We start from the raw sequence: 17,342 nt of genomic DNA, 5'->3' as shown, positions 1-17,342 counted from the left end.
CATGCAGTGTAATACTATTTCAAGTTTAGCCCCGCTTTAGACCACCCAACGTGACATTGGTGATGCGATTCTCCCTTCTTGCACTAGCAGTTTTTAACCACCAGATGACAGTAACAGATTTACATTATTACCAAACTGCTGGCAAGTTACACATTGCAAAGCTTTGTTTTCTACAGCAATAAAAGTCTGATCGTGTGTGAAGTTTTTCCAGGTCTGTTTTTTTGAAATGACAGTCAGGTCGCCACATCACCACTGAAACAGTTTCAGCTTTCCGTAACTCTTTCGGGTTTTTTCAGCTTATCTCCGTCTAAAATAGACCAAAAAAAAAAAAAAAAAAATGAAAAATCTGAAATTATACAATTTGAAACACTTAATCAATAGCATTGAGTAAAAGACTATCAGAAATGACAGTTGGGTAAAACGGTTTGTGTATTTTAGCCCATTTCACTACATTGAATGAGTTCAGATATTGGTTAAAAATACCTTTTTTTTGTTGCTTCTATGGCAACTGTAAAGGGACACACCAGGTTAGTCTGTAATATAATATAATATAATATAGTATAATATAATATAATATAATATAGTATAGTTTTATGTATAATGTTAGGACCTATATTATATCATATGAACTTTTTGTTATAAACTGTGGGGCGGGGAGCAGAGCGAGAGAGAGAGAGAGAGAGAGCTCAGTGCGGTGCGTGGTGTGTGTATTTCAGTTTGTGTGTTTGAGTGTGTGTGTTCAGCAGCAGCAGCAGCAGCTCGGCTCAGGCAGCAGACGGCGGCCCATCCACCGCTCTCCTCCCTTCATTTCCATTCCCCCTCGTCTCCCTTTCTCTGCTCACCGCTGTCTTTTTCTGCAGCCGGCTCGGAGACATGTCCGCCCGACCGGGATTTTACCGGCAGGAGCTCAACAAGACAGTGTGGGAGGTTCCGGAGCGGTACCAGAACCTGACGCCGGTGGGCTCGGGAGCCTACGGTTCTGTGTGGTGAGTGTGTCTACGTGTGTGTGTGTGTGTGTGTGTGTGTGTGTGTGTGTGTGTGTGTGTGCTGGGCGGGTGGAGGGGCGAGGCTGCACAGCCACAACATTTACTGGTACTATATTGGTCATGATGCATCAGCTGTATAGCGGTGCCTGTGTTTTGGGATGAAGCTGCGCCTGAAGTGATTGTTCAGAGGGTTATTGTCTTCCCTCTTGTTATTTCAGCCGCATTATTATTATTATTATTATTATTATTATTATTATTATTATTATTATTATCTCAAAAAACAATACATCTGCTTCTATGTTTCAATGTGGAGATGAATATGATTTTATTGTGTGTACTGTGTACTGTATATAAGAAGACAGCAGATCTGCAGGACTTGTTTTGATCTCACAGCTCACTGTCTGCTGCTTCTATATGTGTGACAGAGTCAGTGCAGGAATCTCCCAAATATCCCCTCCTCCTCCTCCTCCTCCTCCTCCTCCTCCTCCTCCTCTTGCTCCTCCTTCTCCTCCTACACTGTCTGCTGCTCCTATATGTGTGACAGGGGATGAAAGAACGAGACAGAGTCAGTGCAGGAATCTCCCAAATATCCCCTTCTCCTCCTCCTCTTTCTCCTCCTCCTCTCCTCCTCCTCCTCCTTCTCCTCCTCCTCCTCCTCCTCATCATCCCAACCTAACCCATACAAACACAGACATCCAAATCTGAGTAACAACTGTGCAGATGCATGCCACATCTGGAGAGAAAGAAGACATCCTTCTGCTTATTCCTTCCATACACCTGCACACACACACATACACACACACACACACACACACACACACACACACACACACACACACACACACACACACACTCACACACACACACTCCTAATTGTTTATGCCCCCCTGTGTGGATACACATAACATAATGTAACATGCATTTGCTTTAAATTTGGTTACTTCTGCATCAGCTGGTGGGATGCTGTTACCATGGCGATATGTGACAGTGATAACCTCCTCTGACAGTCAGTTTTAATTAAGCTATTAACAGCAGGCTGATGGTTACCTAAGAAAATGCAGAGTGATTTGTTTGGGTGTTTGTGTGACAGATCCCAGAGGAATAATTATATTTCTAAGACGTGAGTGAGATATCTCTGATTTGCATGCTGGCAGCAAGAAGTTTCTCTTAAGCCAGAAGTAGCCTGAAAATCTTCCACTGCAAATTGATTGATGCCGCCTTCTGAAAATTTTGGGTCAAGCTTTGCTGGGATGTAAATTCACAAATCCTGCAAGTGTAAGTCCAAATCCTGTGATGCTTTGTACCGATGGGATGAAAGCGGCAGAGCATTTCATGAGTCCGAGTTTTCTCCAGAGGGAGTGCTTACTCTTTTCTGTTTAGGAGACAGTTTGGAATTGACTGTTAAAAGTTTGGATTAATCAGTTTCTATTTGGGCTTTCTCTGCGCTGGCAAAGAAGTGCGCATAACTGACACTTTTAATTTGGGTTTAAAGGCTGAATTCACTGCATTTTATAGTCTCACTTTGTCAGAATATTTAGGAACAGAAGTGTGGAAGAGAGTAAAGCTCTTGGTGTGGGGTATGATCATTCTCTGAGCACTGAGATATCATCATGACAATTCGAGCAGGAAAAATGATACAGCGCTCATATTTCGGGGCCATTTAGCCACACCCCAAGCTGCCACTGCCTGCATCCTCAGAAAGGAGTTTATGTCCCGAAAGCTGACTTCCTGTCATGTCAGATCAGACGCTATCTGAATTAGAATGATTTGATTCCCGTTTTGGACACCCATGTTACGAAGGTAGTATCATCAAAGCGTCCATTCAACATGAGTCTCATCTTTGTTGAGAAAAATGTTGCCCCGAAGCAATGTGGCGTTCAGAGTTGTTACACATGATCTCTGAAAGTGCAGTCAGCTTGTGTAAATATGGACAACTCAATGCCAAAGCTGGAGGTATTATTTATAGCTGGCTATTGGTCTGAATAACACATTCTGGACTTCTTCTCTGATTTCATAATAATGTGATTATGATTTTATCAACTGTTGTCTTGAGCCTTAGAGTTGTGATTGACTCTCGTATCCATCTGTGAGGACAGCTAATGTTGCAAATGAATACAACAGTGATCAGTATAGTATATGGGTTATTCTGTGTTCTACTGTGGTGTCCAACAATTCTGCATTAATTCATCTTTTTTTTGTGCCGCTTATTCATTCCATTTCATGGCTAAATAGGCCTACAGGCCTAATCATTACATTTAACAATTGTATATCCATAACTTTAGGTAACTATTTCAATTGTTGTCTATTTCAGCCATTTAATATATGTTTTTGAGAATTACAACCATTTATCCATTTGAGTTGTTATATTGAGTTGTTATATTTCCCAAGACTGGACAGTCCAAGTGTGAAGGCTAGCACTGATTTACTAAATTCTACAATTACACAAAGGAAATTCCTCCACACACCACCGATCGCTTCTCTGCATTGTTAATGTTGATATCCAGCCATTGTCAGTGACTTTTCTCATGGCAAGGCTTCATTAGCAAACGGCAGGGGGATGGGAGTTAAGGGGATGACATCTGCACATGTTGTGCTGTGATGGGGGTTCGGATACTCTCACAGTCTACCTCTTGAGATGCACAGTAAAACAGCGCTTATCATTTATCTCAAATGAGCAGTTTGTTCCTTCGACAAACCCCGTGGAGACTGCAGGCCTTAGAGGGCGAGGATCTGACAAGCTCATATAACCTATTAAAGCTGGAGCTGAGGAACGTATACCCCCATCAGAACTGGGATAGGGGGAATCTAAAGACACAGAGCAGTTTGGAAAGAGAATAGTACATTAGGTGTAAGGGAGTATAAGCCATTAAGGAATGACTTAGGGAGATATTTTGCAGCTGCAAAGTGCAGAAACGAGCACAAGTAGCATCATAAATACGAAGCTCATTTAATAATTTAGCATGCACCACCTCTTGAATTTTGATAAGCTATGAGACAAAAAGTTGGGAGGCCTGAACGCTGTCGTATTCTGTGTCTAATCCAGCCTGGATGTATTATTATCTTCCTGCAGACGAGCCCTAATCCTATTGAATATTCTCTCTTCTGCTTCAGCTTCTCGCGCGCAAAAAATTGCACCAATTTAGGACTGTTTGGTCGAAACTGCACATCAGGAGAGGATATGCGCTAAACTGATCAAGGCTGCTTTCATCTCATGTCAGCATATGTAACATCTGTTCAGCAAACCAGAACTTTGGCACGAAGCCTCCCTCTTGAATAACTATGAATAAACCATGGATGCTTTATTTTCTCCTGTCAAAAGTAATATGTCTCTGCCTGTCGGATTGTTGATTGGAAATTTGATGAAATGAGCACTGACATCGGGGTTCGGAGTTGTTGGTGAACATAGATGGTGGTGCACGTGGGCTGTAATGTAAGTTTTGGTGTTTGTATGTGTGTGTAAAGAAGGCAGTCATTCTGGAGGTGTATTGGTTGCAGAAATTGTCTAAGATTTCTGGCAGAGCTAAAGTAGTCGACTGACTAAATATTTGGATAATCAACGTTGCCAAAAATATATTCGTATCGATATCAGCTGGTCATCTGATATGCTGTTTTGTCTTTATCTTAATTTACTCTAAACTGAATATTGTTTTCAGTTTTGGGCCATTATTCTGAACAAACGAGATATCTGAAGATGTCACAATGGACTTGAAAATGTGATGGAGATTTTTCATAGTTTTCTGATGTTTTATGGGCCAGGTGATATCAAGAAAACAATCTGCAGATTAATTGGTAATAAAAAAAAAAGGATCATTAGATGCAGCCCAAACTTGTCCAGCTCAAACAAGCGTATTGTCTTTTTCAACAAAAGTTTAGATCAATACCAAATTTGTATCTGGTTAGTAAACACAAATCTACAGGCAGCAGCTGTTAGCCTAGTTACATCACAAATTGAATTTAAGGATGTCACATTACCTGGCCAAGAAATAATCCATCATATAACCTTTTGTATCACGACAAAACAGTATTTTATACAGCGGGTTTTATACAAATTAAATAACCAAGATGTAACCTTAACGTTTTTAGCAATAGAGGCACTTGCTGACAGAGTTAGACTTTCCCCCAATTCTGGAGTTTATGCTAAGATAGCCTAGCAGTAGCTAAAAGTTCCTCGTGCAGACACTCTCAGCAATGAAGAAAATAAATGCCAAACGTTTCCTTAAAAGCATCAAATTTGATGTGGTGTCATGCACGAGATGGATCTCTGTAGAACAATCTGCAGAATAAGGCATCGATGGCCTCCTCCCATTTCAAAAGCATCCAAATCGTGGGGTTTTTCCTCTTGATTTAATGCGAATGAATCACGTTAAATGTTAAGATCAGAAAATGTACATACAAATAGTTTTTCCTTAGTGGATAAACAGTGCACTTGAATTATCTCGCACTCGATATTAGCCGATCCTCTGCCCTGTCCCTTTGTGAAACCTGAGGTGCGTGGATATTAAAGAAATACAGAGACAAAAGGAGAGGGGATAAATCAATGCCTTGGCTTGGCTCTGTGCGTTGAGAGCAGTGCGGTCGGCTCCATGTACGGTAGATGGCAGGGAGGGAGGTATGTGTGAGGCCCGGAGGCCTGGCTCATGTCAAATGGAGGAGACTGGCTGCTGTCCTGGCTGCAGCCCGGCGGGGACATCCGGACTGGCAGCAGGTGATTTCAACAGAGACACATGGACGCACTCAACTGTGCAATACTGTAATTTACTCAAGCATGTAAGCATTACAGGTCACCGTGGACTGATACAGGAGTATTTATGGTGGGTTGTTATGTTGTGGGAAAAACAGGATGCATGCATCATTAGGTGCACTTCTACTATAACTGTCTCAAGGTGAGCAGATACTATGCCTGCTGCGAGCTGGATTTTTTAAAAAGGACACTTTTATTCAGCTCGACAAGGACTGTAGTAAAATGATGGCGTAATGGCTGCTTTGTGTTTCTAAGACTGTATGGGACTCTTTTGTGGTATTACATTTAGGGCTTCTCTTTTCAGAACCGAAGACTATTTCCGATTTTTATTTACAATCTGTGGTGAGCATAAAGATTTGCAGCTAAAAATACACATTAACCTCATCATTTAACATGTTAAATGTTGTTATATCTATATCTATATCTATATCTATATCTATATCTATATCTATATCTATATCTATATCTATATCTATATATGAACCTGACAGCTAAATATTGGTTTAGGATTTTGCTGCTGATTTTGCTGCCACTGGTGACAAAATTGTGTGAAATGGAGGAAATAGAAGGGGATTTTTTTTTTTCTTTAACGGTCAGTAAACAGTCAGTTAAACCAACAGTATATGTCAGATACATGCAGTTCCTAAATGTGCGTTGTAAGTCTTTGCAGTGCTCTCTCTGACGACTACTTTTGAGTCACGGTTTCACTTCTTGCTTCTTGCTCTATTTCTGCAGTGCCTCGGCAGATTGTTCAATTCTCTCCCTTGTTTCCTTCCCGTTTGTTCTGCTCTCTGATGGCTGTATTATTATTGTTTCTGAGTCGCTGCGAAGCTGGCAGAGCTGAAAAGACACTGGCACCACAAAGGCAGCCGCAGCAGGGCTTCAGCGTTCAATGTGGAATGACATTTACATTTCAAAAGAGCCAGATGAAAAAAAAAAAGAAAAAAAAAGAAAAAAACACCGGCACTTTTACAATATCTGACATCCTCACTTCTCTTGTTCTACCACATCCTCTATCACTTTCTCCTCTCCGTCTGCTTTTGGCACCCCGTCTCGCTTTCCTCTGTCAAATATTAATCAGCTTGTTATAGACACATTCTCATCATCAGCTGACACCAGGTTTAAAGGAGTAGGTTATCTTATATCTACACAAGATACAGTAACAATTAAGGTCTGTTGAAGTACAATCAGACACGTTTTTAATGTTTCCTTCCTGTGTTTTTTTTCTCCAGTTCAGCGTACGATGTGGTCCTAAGACAAAAGGTTGCGGTGAAGAAGCTGTCCAGGCCCTTTCAGTCTCTGATCCACAGTCGGCGCTCGTACCGGGAACTCAGGCTGCTCAAGCACATGAAACACGAGAATGTTAGTGCTCCTTATAAAAATACCTCGAGACAGACAGACGCAGCTCCCTTGCATGTTTCCGCTCTCATTGATCAGCGCTGCTTGTTTCTGTCTGTGTCTCCTGCAGGTAATAGGGCTGCTGGATGTCTTCACACCTGCAGCAACGCTAGAGGACTTCAATGAACTGTAAATCTTTTTCCTTTTTTTTTTTTTTTCCTTTGGTGTTTACCACAAGATGCACAGCTGTCCAGTTTTCACCAGAAATAGATAATTCTGCTATTAAAGGGCACGGTGATGGATATGTAGATGCTCCTAGGAGGGATTATAGGCTAGATGTCTGATGGTTGCCATGGCAGCATCACCATGTTCTCCTCTACTCCCCCCCCCCCCCCCCCTCACTCATACAGACTCGCTCCTCTTTTTCAGCTACCTGGTGACTAACCTGATGGGTGCAGACCTCAATAACATTGTCAAATTTCAGAGGTTGTCGGACGAGCACGTGCAGTTCTTAATTTACCAGCTCCTCCGCGGCCTCAAGGTAAATTACTGCATCCTGACACAACTGCTGCATGCCACACTGAATGTAACATGCAGAATATACTTGGCATGCATCTAGTACCACTCAGATGAAAACCCTATTTGAACACACTTTAAAGGTCCCATGTGTTACACTTTTCAGTTTTTTTCTTTTTGGTTTTAAGCACTAAAAACCATCTCAATATAGTTTTATATCTGTTCAATTTAGCTTCTTTCAGGAGCTCCACCGACAACAGGTTGTTTTGTGTCTGTGTTTTTAAGGTGCGTCGATATCAATGAACCTCTCTTTTGACTCTTTTCTGAGTGTTGCATGTTCCCAACAACCACAGGTTTTCTTTGGTCTTGCAGCTTGCTAGCTTTGCAATAAAATGACCGCTTTTTCCACATAAAAGGTTGAACAGTGGGTCATTTTGAGAGAGGACATATGACATGAGGGTGCGTTTGTGACATCACAAGCTTACAGAAGTCCAACGGCACAGTTGCTGAATAACAGCTGTGGGCATTTATTGATATAATAATTTGAATTTATACAATAGGGGACCTTTAAGTTGTTAACTTTTAAGTGGATTGTCATGAGGATTGTTTTCATGCAGTTTAACCGTCAATGTTTGAGTTGTTCGGTGAAGTTCACACTTTTACCCTGAAGTGGAAAAGCCTTGAGGCCTTGAACCCTGTCCATTATTTCTAGTGAATTATTTTAGCTGTTTGTCCATTACCTTTAGTTGACCAGTTTACTCATTACTTTTTGCAATACATTTTACAGTAACTGCTTACTTTTAGCTATATATCTGAGTTATGCATTAATTGGTTACACTTGAGACTTTTATGCTCACTTTCTGCCGAGCTCTCACAATCTCTCAGTTGCAAACATTTTTATTTCAACAACTGATGATGTGCAATTTTTCTCCACACACACCCTGCCAACTTAAGTACCTGCTTGATGTGAATGCAACCTGTCAGCAATCTGTCTGACTGAATTTGGAAATTCCACTCTGTGTTGCACAAACTGCATCCGGTGTTTGTCAGCTTATACTGAATCAGTCCAGCCGCCTGCAGAGGCCGGCTTGTTTGGCCGGCCTCGTTACCATGGGACCGACAAAAGCAGTCTCCCTTAAGGCAGGAGCTAATATGGTGAACTGCACTGTTGACCCCGGTCTCCTTTATGTCCTCTCTCTGTCTCTCCTCCCCCCGTCCTCCTGCCCTACCATCGCCTGTCGAACAGTACATCCATTCAGCGGGATTGATCCACAGAGTGAGTGCCTTCTCTTTGCCCTACTTGTCGTTTTGACCATCCTCCCTGAGAAAACATTGCTGCACTCGCATGGTTCAAAATGCGAGAAAAGATCTTAACACAGATTTTATATTTGTTTCCTCCTAAATGGTTTCAAAGCTGGAAAGAAAATCACCTCTTTTCACACTGTCTGGCGTTTTCACACACAGAACGTTCTGTATCAGCTTGTTACAGCTCTTCTGTGAAGCCATGTGATTTTTACACCCAGTAAAATATTCAAATCTAACACTTTATACCGGGTCTTTATACCAAGATGTCTTTTGCAAATTTTCAACCTGATATCAGACATTTTACGTAAGCAACATTGCGTACATCACGTAAATTAAATACATTCTGTGAGTAATTTACTTACGTTACTTCAAGGAAATCAACAACGTTTGTTCCTTCCAGCCACCCCTGACTTCTTCCCTACTCTGACTTCATCACTCTTTGTACAGGCTGGGTTTTAATGCGTGCCTTTCACGCTAAGGCGAGGCAAAAACGTGGCACTGACACGGTATTGTTTAGTGGACGAACGGGTGTATTACACGCTTTGACTTGATACTAGGCTGGTAATTTTATACACATAAGTAATCCTAACATAATTGCAGTTGCTTGTTAAAGGGTATCAGTCTAACAAATCATATTTGGGGGTTAGGGTAATAACGCAATAAAATGATGCTGGGTTTTAAATTCAGTTTGTAGAAGAAATAATATCTGTGATGTCGGTGCATACTACAACTTTAAACCATGTGTTTTCAAGGTTGTCTGAGTTGGAAGCACTTTAACTTTTTACTTTTTTAATTTCTATTGAACGAAATTCAGTAACACGAACAGAGAAGAAATATTTCAAATGTGGCCATTTATAGAAAACTCCACCATATACAACAAGAAAAGACACTCTAATGCCTATTTTTATTGGTGCTCTTGAGTTGCAGATATTTCTTCGTTTTAATCATGTTTCTCTCCTCCTCTGTCTGTTTTACTATCCTTCCCAGGACCTCAAGCCAAGTAATGTGGCAGTAAATGAGGACTGTGAGCTCAGGGTAAGACTGACCTTCAGTTTAAGAGTCCTTCGCTCCATCCCACAAAGTCCACCACTTAGAAAATAAACTGTCGACCCGTCCAACAGATCCTTGACTTTGGATTGGCCAGACAGACGGATGACGAGATGACAGGATATGTGGCGACTCGCTGGTATCGAGCACCGGAGATCATGCTGAACTGGATGCACTACAATCAGAATGGTGAGATGATATCAAATTATATAAACTTTTCAAAGCAAACTCATTAAATGCTGCATGATTAAACATCTGGTGCTTTCTGTTCCAGTTGATATTTGGTCGGTGGGGTGCATTATGGGAGAGCTGCTGAAGGGAAAAGTCCTTTTTCCTGGCACTGACTGTATCCTTTATCATCACGGCATGAGTCCACCGCAATTCGAGCCTTTCACCCCCCCCCCCCCCCCCCCCCCCCCCATTAGCAGGAACCTTCCATTACCTCTTTAAAGTGACCCAGGGATGCAGACCTCTTGTGGATTTGCATTACAATCCCAGACCTCTCTGAGTGGGTGCTGCATCAACAGAGAGAAACTGGGGAATGAATGGGCGCAATCACAAAAGGCTGAATTGTCTCGGTTACGGTATTCAGTGTCTAAATAAGACCGGCGCTAAAATGAATTTGATTTACTGATCTTTGTGTGCTGTGAGACATTCTCATGTCGAGAAAAGACCGACTGACTTTCAGCACTTCTCAATAATACACCAGAATGAGTCAGATCTAGCAAACTGATGACTTTTCACAAATCTTGATTGCCTTTAACTCCTCCTGCTCTCAGATATCGACCAGCTGAAGAGAATCATGGAGGTGGTTGGGACTCCGACACCGGAGCTGTTAAAGAAGATCTGTTCTGAACATGTGAGGGAGGGAATAAAGGGAAAGTTAAAAAAGAAGTCTTCATGGTGTTGCCACCACCAACGAAAGCAACCTGTGCTGATTGATGAGTCATTCCAATGACAGGGCTGTTGATTGAATAGTCAATATGTGGGAGTGTTCGGGTGATTGATCACGAACTGCTTGACATCAGGTGGTTAATATTGTCACATGCCATGACTTGAACGCCACTCTCTCCATTCACAGGCGCAGAAGTACATCCAGTCACTGCCCTTTATGCCCCAACAAGACCTGGAGAAGATCTTTAGAGGAGCGAATCCACTCGGTGGGTGATGCACCACAGATTAGATTATCCACTTTTTCAATTCAATTGAAAGCCACCGAAAGAGTGCTAAGAATCAAGTTGCTGTCTCCAGACTACAAAATGCAGTTACAGGTTCATCCTCTTAAATTTAAACCTGTTATCAGTCGATCTCCTACCATATCCAAACCCTCTTTCCCTGGTCTGTCTGTCTGTTTCTGTGTCTCTGTTAGCTGTTGATCTACTGAAGCGGATGTTGGTTCTGGACTGTGATGGAAGAATCTCAGCCAGTGAGGCTCTGTCTCATCCCTACTTCTCACAGTACCACGATCCAGATGATGAGCCAGAGGCGCCGCCCTACGACCAAACGCTGGAGAGCAAAGACCGAACTCTAGAGGAATGGAAAGGTGAAGCTTATTATGAAATTTATCGAATGCATTATTCAAAACAGCAGACGGTACAATAACCTGCCACTGAAAACACTTTTTTCCACAATAATTATTTTTGGGAGATGAGGAAAATATGAATTTATGCAAGGCATGATGTTCAGATTTTAGATCTGTGGCATCTGTTTGTGCAACTTCCTCCTCTGCAAGTCAAAAACGACCTTCTTGAAACTGTTTATAAAAGGAAGTGAGAGTAAGGACACAATATGTTCAAGCTGCAGAGCGTCTCACATTGGGGATTATGCAATGATGAGTTTCAGCATGTATGGGTGTTGCAGGAATGCTGACTGCACCGCCTAAGGGTTTCGAGATATTGAGAGATGTCATTTACAACATCATAAATATGGTTATGTTTAATTTTAGCAGGGAGATTTTATCGCTTGTGAAATGCTCCAGAGCTGATGTGAGTCATGGTGGCTTATTTGAAATCTGTATGTTTCTTTGGTGGACCAGTAGACATAGTTGAACAAGCCTTACGTCTTGAAAAATGTGTGTGCTTTACTGTCCTGCTGCCGTCATTTCATTTCAGCGTCTATGCGAACAGATTAGAGTAGCCACACTGCCTGCTGAGACCCGCGTCTCACCCGCATCATTTATAAGATTGAACCGATGCCATTTTTCACACATACTGCATGTGGTTACCAGCAGAAATATGCAAGGAAATGATCTGTGATCACATATGTACGATCATAGCAAAAACCCAGTGCAGGCTCTAATTACAGTATACAGTGCATCCGGAAAGTATTCACAGCGCTTCACTTTTTCCACATTTTGTTATATTACAGCCTTATTCCAAAATGGATTAAATTCATTTTTTCCCTCAAAATTCTACACACAATACACCATAATGACAACGTGAAAATTTTTTTTTTGAAATTTTTGCAAATCTATTAAAAATCAAAAATGAAAAAAAATCACATGTACAGTACATAAGTATTCGCAGCCTTTGCCATGACACTCAAAATTGAGCTCAGGTGCATCCTGTTTCCACTGATCATCCTTGAGATGTTTCTACAACTTGATTGGAGTCCACCTGTGGTAAATTCAGTTGATTGGACATGATTTGGAAAGACACACACCGTCTATATAAGGTCCCACAGTTGACAGTGCATGTCAGAGCACAAACCAAGCCATGAAGTCCAAGTTATTGTCTGTAGACCTCCGAGACAGGATTGTATCGAGGCACAGATCTGGGGAAGGGTACGGAAACATTTCTGCAGCATTGAAGGTCCCAGTGAGCACAGTGGCCTCCATCATCCGTAAATGGAAGAAGTTTGGAACCACCAGGACTCTTCCTAGAGTCGGCCGCCCGGCCAAACTGAGCGATCGGGGGAGAAGGGCCTTAGGACAGGACAACGACCCAAAGCACACAGCCAAGATAACAAAGGAATGGCTTCGGGACAACTCTGTGAATGTATTTGAGAGGCCCAGGCAGAGCCCAGCCTGGTACCCGATTGAACATCTCTGGAGAGATCTGAAAATGTCTGTGCACTGATGCTCCCCATCCAACCTGATGGAGCTTGAGAGGTCCTGCAAAGAAGAACGAGAGAAACTGCCCAAGAATAGGTGCCAAGCTTATAGCATCATACTCAAAAAGTCTTGAGGCTGTAATTTCTGCCAAAGGTGCTTCAACAAATTATTGAGCAAAGGCTGTGAATACTTATGTACGTGCTATATTTTCATTCTTTATTTTTAATAGATTTGCACAAATTTTAAACAAACTATTTTCACTTTGTCATTATGGGATATTGCGTGTAGAATTTTGAGGAAAAAAATGAATTTAATCCATTTTGGAATAAGGCTGTAACATAACAAAATGTGTAAAAAGTGAAGCGCTGTGAATACTTTCCGGATGCACTGTATCATGCCAATAATTGATCAGGTAAAGGGCGGGGTTTTCCGAGCTGCTCTCTCTCTCCCTCTCTGTATCGCTCCACTGTCTCCATGTGAGTACCTGTGTCTGTGTGTGTGTCTCACTATGAATGAGGATAAACACAAATCACGAGCCTGCTTTTTGATTACAATTCCTCACTTGTCGAACTTAAAACATTATAACATTATTATAGACATTGATGCCATTATCAAAGAGAAACTCATTGATTCAATGGTAGGACCAGCAGCCGCAGCACCGCAGCTGACACGCAACTGGTGTGGATACACACATGCAACCAAGCCGCAGGTGAGCTGCGCGTGAAAAGTAACGCACACGGCATCCAGTGTTTTCCAGGCCTTACGCCTGAACACACTTTGTACAACCTCAAATCACACCAAAGCATGCAATACAACCACCAGTCCACTAGAGGAATATTATATTGCCCTGTTTTCTGACATTGGAACACCAATGAAGTGCTTTTGTAATATCACAGTTTCCCTGTCCATCTTTACATTCCTCAAATCTCAATTAGCTCTCCTAACATAGTTTATTCCCTGTTATTCTTCATGTGTGTCCGTAGAGTTGGTATTCGAAGAGGTGAGCAGCTTCAAAGCACCCGGCAGCAAGACTGATAGCCTTCAGGTGGAGCAGTAAACCTTTCTCTGCTGTCCCTCATCCTCTACCCGCAGAAGGACCACGTACTCAATGAATGGGAGAAGGACTGTGGAAAAGCAAATGTAGGAAACGACTGTGTTCGTTGCCTGTCATGAGTTTAACTGAGCGGCAGGGCAGGACGGTCTCCATGGGATCAGATGCACACATTACAAGTACAGGGAGCATTTTAGAGTCAAATAAAAGGACCTTTCTGGCACAAAAAGTTGCTTTCTGTTATGTTTCTGCTCACTGAGGGTAAAAAATGAGGAACATCAGGGATCGCAGAGGATGTGAGTATTCATATGAGGGAGCAACTTTAAGTGACCAAACTGTGTTTACAGACTGACAGAAAGGTATCGAAGGAAGGGGGAAAAAATGCACACTAGGATTTCCAAAGCAACGACATGAACGCTGCCTCATCCGTCATCAAAACAAATGCCACAAACAGTCAATGCTTTCATATACAGGATGGTTTTCATGTTCAAAGGCTTGCTGCAATGTCATTTCACGTCACAGAACAGCTTAGCATTTTGCCTGCATACTACTGATGCATGATTTCTGTGCATTTTATTGTTACAGCATATTACTGGTACTGTATTATAACCATTAAGACTGCTTCTTGAGTCTGTCAGACTGGTATCAAACCAGTTTGAGGGTGAGAGAGAGGAAACGTGACCAACTTTCAACCTGTTCTGTGTTTATAATTTCCGTAAAAGATAGTACTTAAGCTACTGTTCTTCCGTGGATGAAAATCATCCTCTCCTGCTTATAGAATAGTAAACACCAACTGTGCTATTAATTAGCAAGGTAATTAATATTATGCCAAAGCTGGAACAGAGCGGCTGCGCTGCAGGTCTGTGTTTACAGTGTGACCTCGCTTCTCATACAATTTCCGCGGATGGCTGATTGTTGATCACCTGGCTTTGGCACGGCTCCGTCAGGTTTAGGTAGTTCTCCACTGTGTCTTTTACAGCACCTGTTTGTGTTTACAGTAATTAAGATTACAGACATTTTGTACACTGTTACCAGATCGTGTGTAAACAATACTGGATATCAATCTATTATAAAACCTGTAGGTCCATCCAAGCAACAACCGGTCAAACACCACAAACTGATGAGTTACATAAAGCAGTCATATTTGGCAGCTTGTGGCCACCAGGGAGCTCATTAGTCATCTTTCTTGTTACCTAGGCTACTTTTTTGTTTCCATAATGCTTGAGTATAATAAAAGAGATTATCCAGACTGTACACATGCTTTAGTGACCACAATATTGCAGCACTGGCCATGCTCTTAACCTCGGTTGTGTGTATTTCAGTGTTGCTGCAGTTCAGACCTTAGTACAACATTATTATAGACATTATCATGTTAAGCAACACCCTGGCAAGTAACATTTGAAGCATGAATCAATGCAAATGCAGATGATTGCAACAACTTCCTCACTGATGTGTAATTCATCTCGCTGCAGACTGGAGTTTTAGTTCTACGCACTTTCTGCGGAAGTAGAAATGATCTGATTGTATAAAACCACCGCAGGCAGAAAAAACAAACCACAGGTTTTTCAGCACTATGCGGAAGGTCAAGGGAAAATGTCAAGATGTAAAGGGCATTTAAAGTAGTCTATAAAGTGATAATACTTGTTTACTACAGCACAGATGTCCTGCTACAATATGGAGACACATGGTTGCCACTAAAGGTCATTGACGGTTTAATTATCTACATGTGAGATGAACAACGGAACAAGAAGCAAAGTGAAGCCAGGTGTTATTTGGGGAGATTAAAAGCTCATAAATCAGAAGCTGACAGACATCTACTTTATATCAGAATGCTGCAGATGTATTTTAAACTTCATCTTTATAGTATATGGATGCAAGTTGGATACTAATATCAGGTGTAAGGCAGATAGATGTAAGCTGTCAAGTTGCAGCACAAGTTGTCAATTAGGTTCCCTAAAGCACTACAAGGTAGCTTTGACTTCGGCCTTTCTAGCACTATTAAAATCTAGCTAGGTTTAAATCAGTTCCAACGCTGTGAAGGGGATATGTCTACAGAATGAAATATACAGATGTTTGGTACTCAAGAGGTTGAACGCTGCAGTGAAGTTAAGTCAGTTTTGAAAGATAAATGTATGCCAGCTATGCTAAACTGAGTCATGGTTTAGAGGTGTGCTCTTTCATGCAAAGTTAACTGTTCTTTGCCGCAGTCTGCTCAAGCCGAACTCAACCAATGAGACTATTTCTGTCTCGTAGAAGGGTTAAAATGTCAAATATAACATTTTGGAATCACTTTTGAGGAACAACAAAGAACATTTACGTTCAGCTATTTCTTGTCTGTATTGTTTCACACTGGAGTGCTACATGTAGCCTTTTGTGCAGGTCTTTCACTGACACTGGATGCAAAATGTTGAATTTACAATACAAATGAATCAAAACTGTGTGTCTCAGTCAAAGTGTGTTAGAGCCCTGAATGTAAAAGTGTTATGTGCTTCTGTGGATGTTGTACATGTGGTGGACTTGAATAGCAACTGCAAACTGAATGTATATGTATATTGTATGTATGTATGTTACAAGTTAGAGGCGACTTTCGAATACATGGTGGCATGTGATTTAACTGTAGGTTTCAAATCACTAAAATGAATGTCTCCCAGTTTGCAAATGATTCAGATGATTTTCTCATTCATTAACAGGTTCCATTGACTTGGCAAATTTTGGATTTAAAAAAATAAACACCATCATTTCTGTTTGCCACTAACTTCTCTGTCTCACTCAATCTGTATTCCACAATACATAATATAATATAATATAATATAATATAATATAATATAATATAATATAATATAATATAATATAATATAATATAATATAATATAATACAGTATAGTAGAGTCTGGTCTGGTCTGGTAAAGTATAGTTTCATGTAGTAAAGTGTAGTGTAGTATAATATAGTAGAGCGTACTATAGTACATTATAATATAAATATAGTAGAGTGTAGCATAGTACAGTACCAGTAGTAGAATAATAGAATACAGTGTAGTATAATACAATACAGTACTAGTAGTTGTATAGTATAGGACAGTATGATATAGCATAGTGTAAAGTACCAGTATTGTAGAATAAAGCACCATTATAGTATAGTATAGTATAGTATAGTATAGTATAGTATAGTATAGTATGGTCTAATAGATTTCAATATAGTAAATATATTAGTAGTAGTAGTAGTGTTATGGTGGCTTTGGCTGAACACATTCTATTGCACAGTAGCCTACATCACAGTATAGTATAATATAATACTGTCACAAACCT

General features: G+C 41.0%; 1 protein-coding gene across 1 annotated transcript; it reads left to right on the top strand.

The window, feature by feature from the left end:
* The first annotated feature begins 724 nt into the window (after positions 1–724).
* Positions 725–16,791, top strand: mapk11 (mitogen-activated protein kinase 11). The gene is made up of 12 exons (XM_069156606.1): positions 725–986; positions 6,960–7,089; positions 7,196–7,254; positions 7,495–7,606; positions 8,828–8,857; positions 9,874–9,921; positions 10,008–10,122; positions 10,208–10,279; positions 10,713–10,792; positions 11,015–11,093; positions 11,303–11,476; positions 13,969–16,791. Exons 1-12 carry the CDS (start codon positions 874–876, stop codon positions 14,040–14,042), a joined length of 1,086 nt encoding a protein of 361 aa, XP_069012707.1. The 5' UTR covers positions 725–873; the 3' UTR covers positions 14,043–16,791.
* Positions 16,792–17,342: the final 551 nt, after the last annotated feature.

This window comes from Embiotoca jacksoni, unplaced genomic scaffold (genome assembly GCF_022577435.1).
Source record: "Embiotoca jacksoni isolate LCO1_2020_lvr unplaced genomic scaffold, fEmbJac1.0.p SCAF_21, whole genome shotgun sequence".
In the NCBI taxonomy this organism is placed as follows: Eukaryota; Metazoa; Chordata; class Actinopteri; family Embiotocidae; genus Embiotoca; species Embiotoca jacksoni.
The sequence above is the reverse complement of the archived record's forward strand: the minus strand, read 5'-3'. Positions and strand labels throughout refer to the sequence as shown.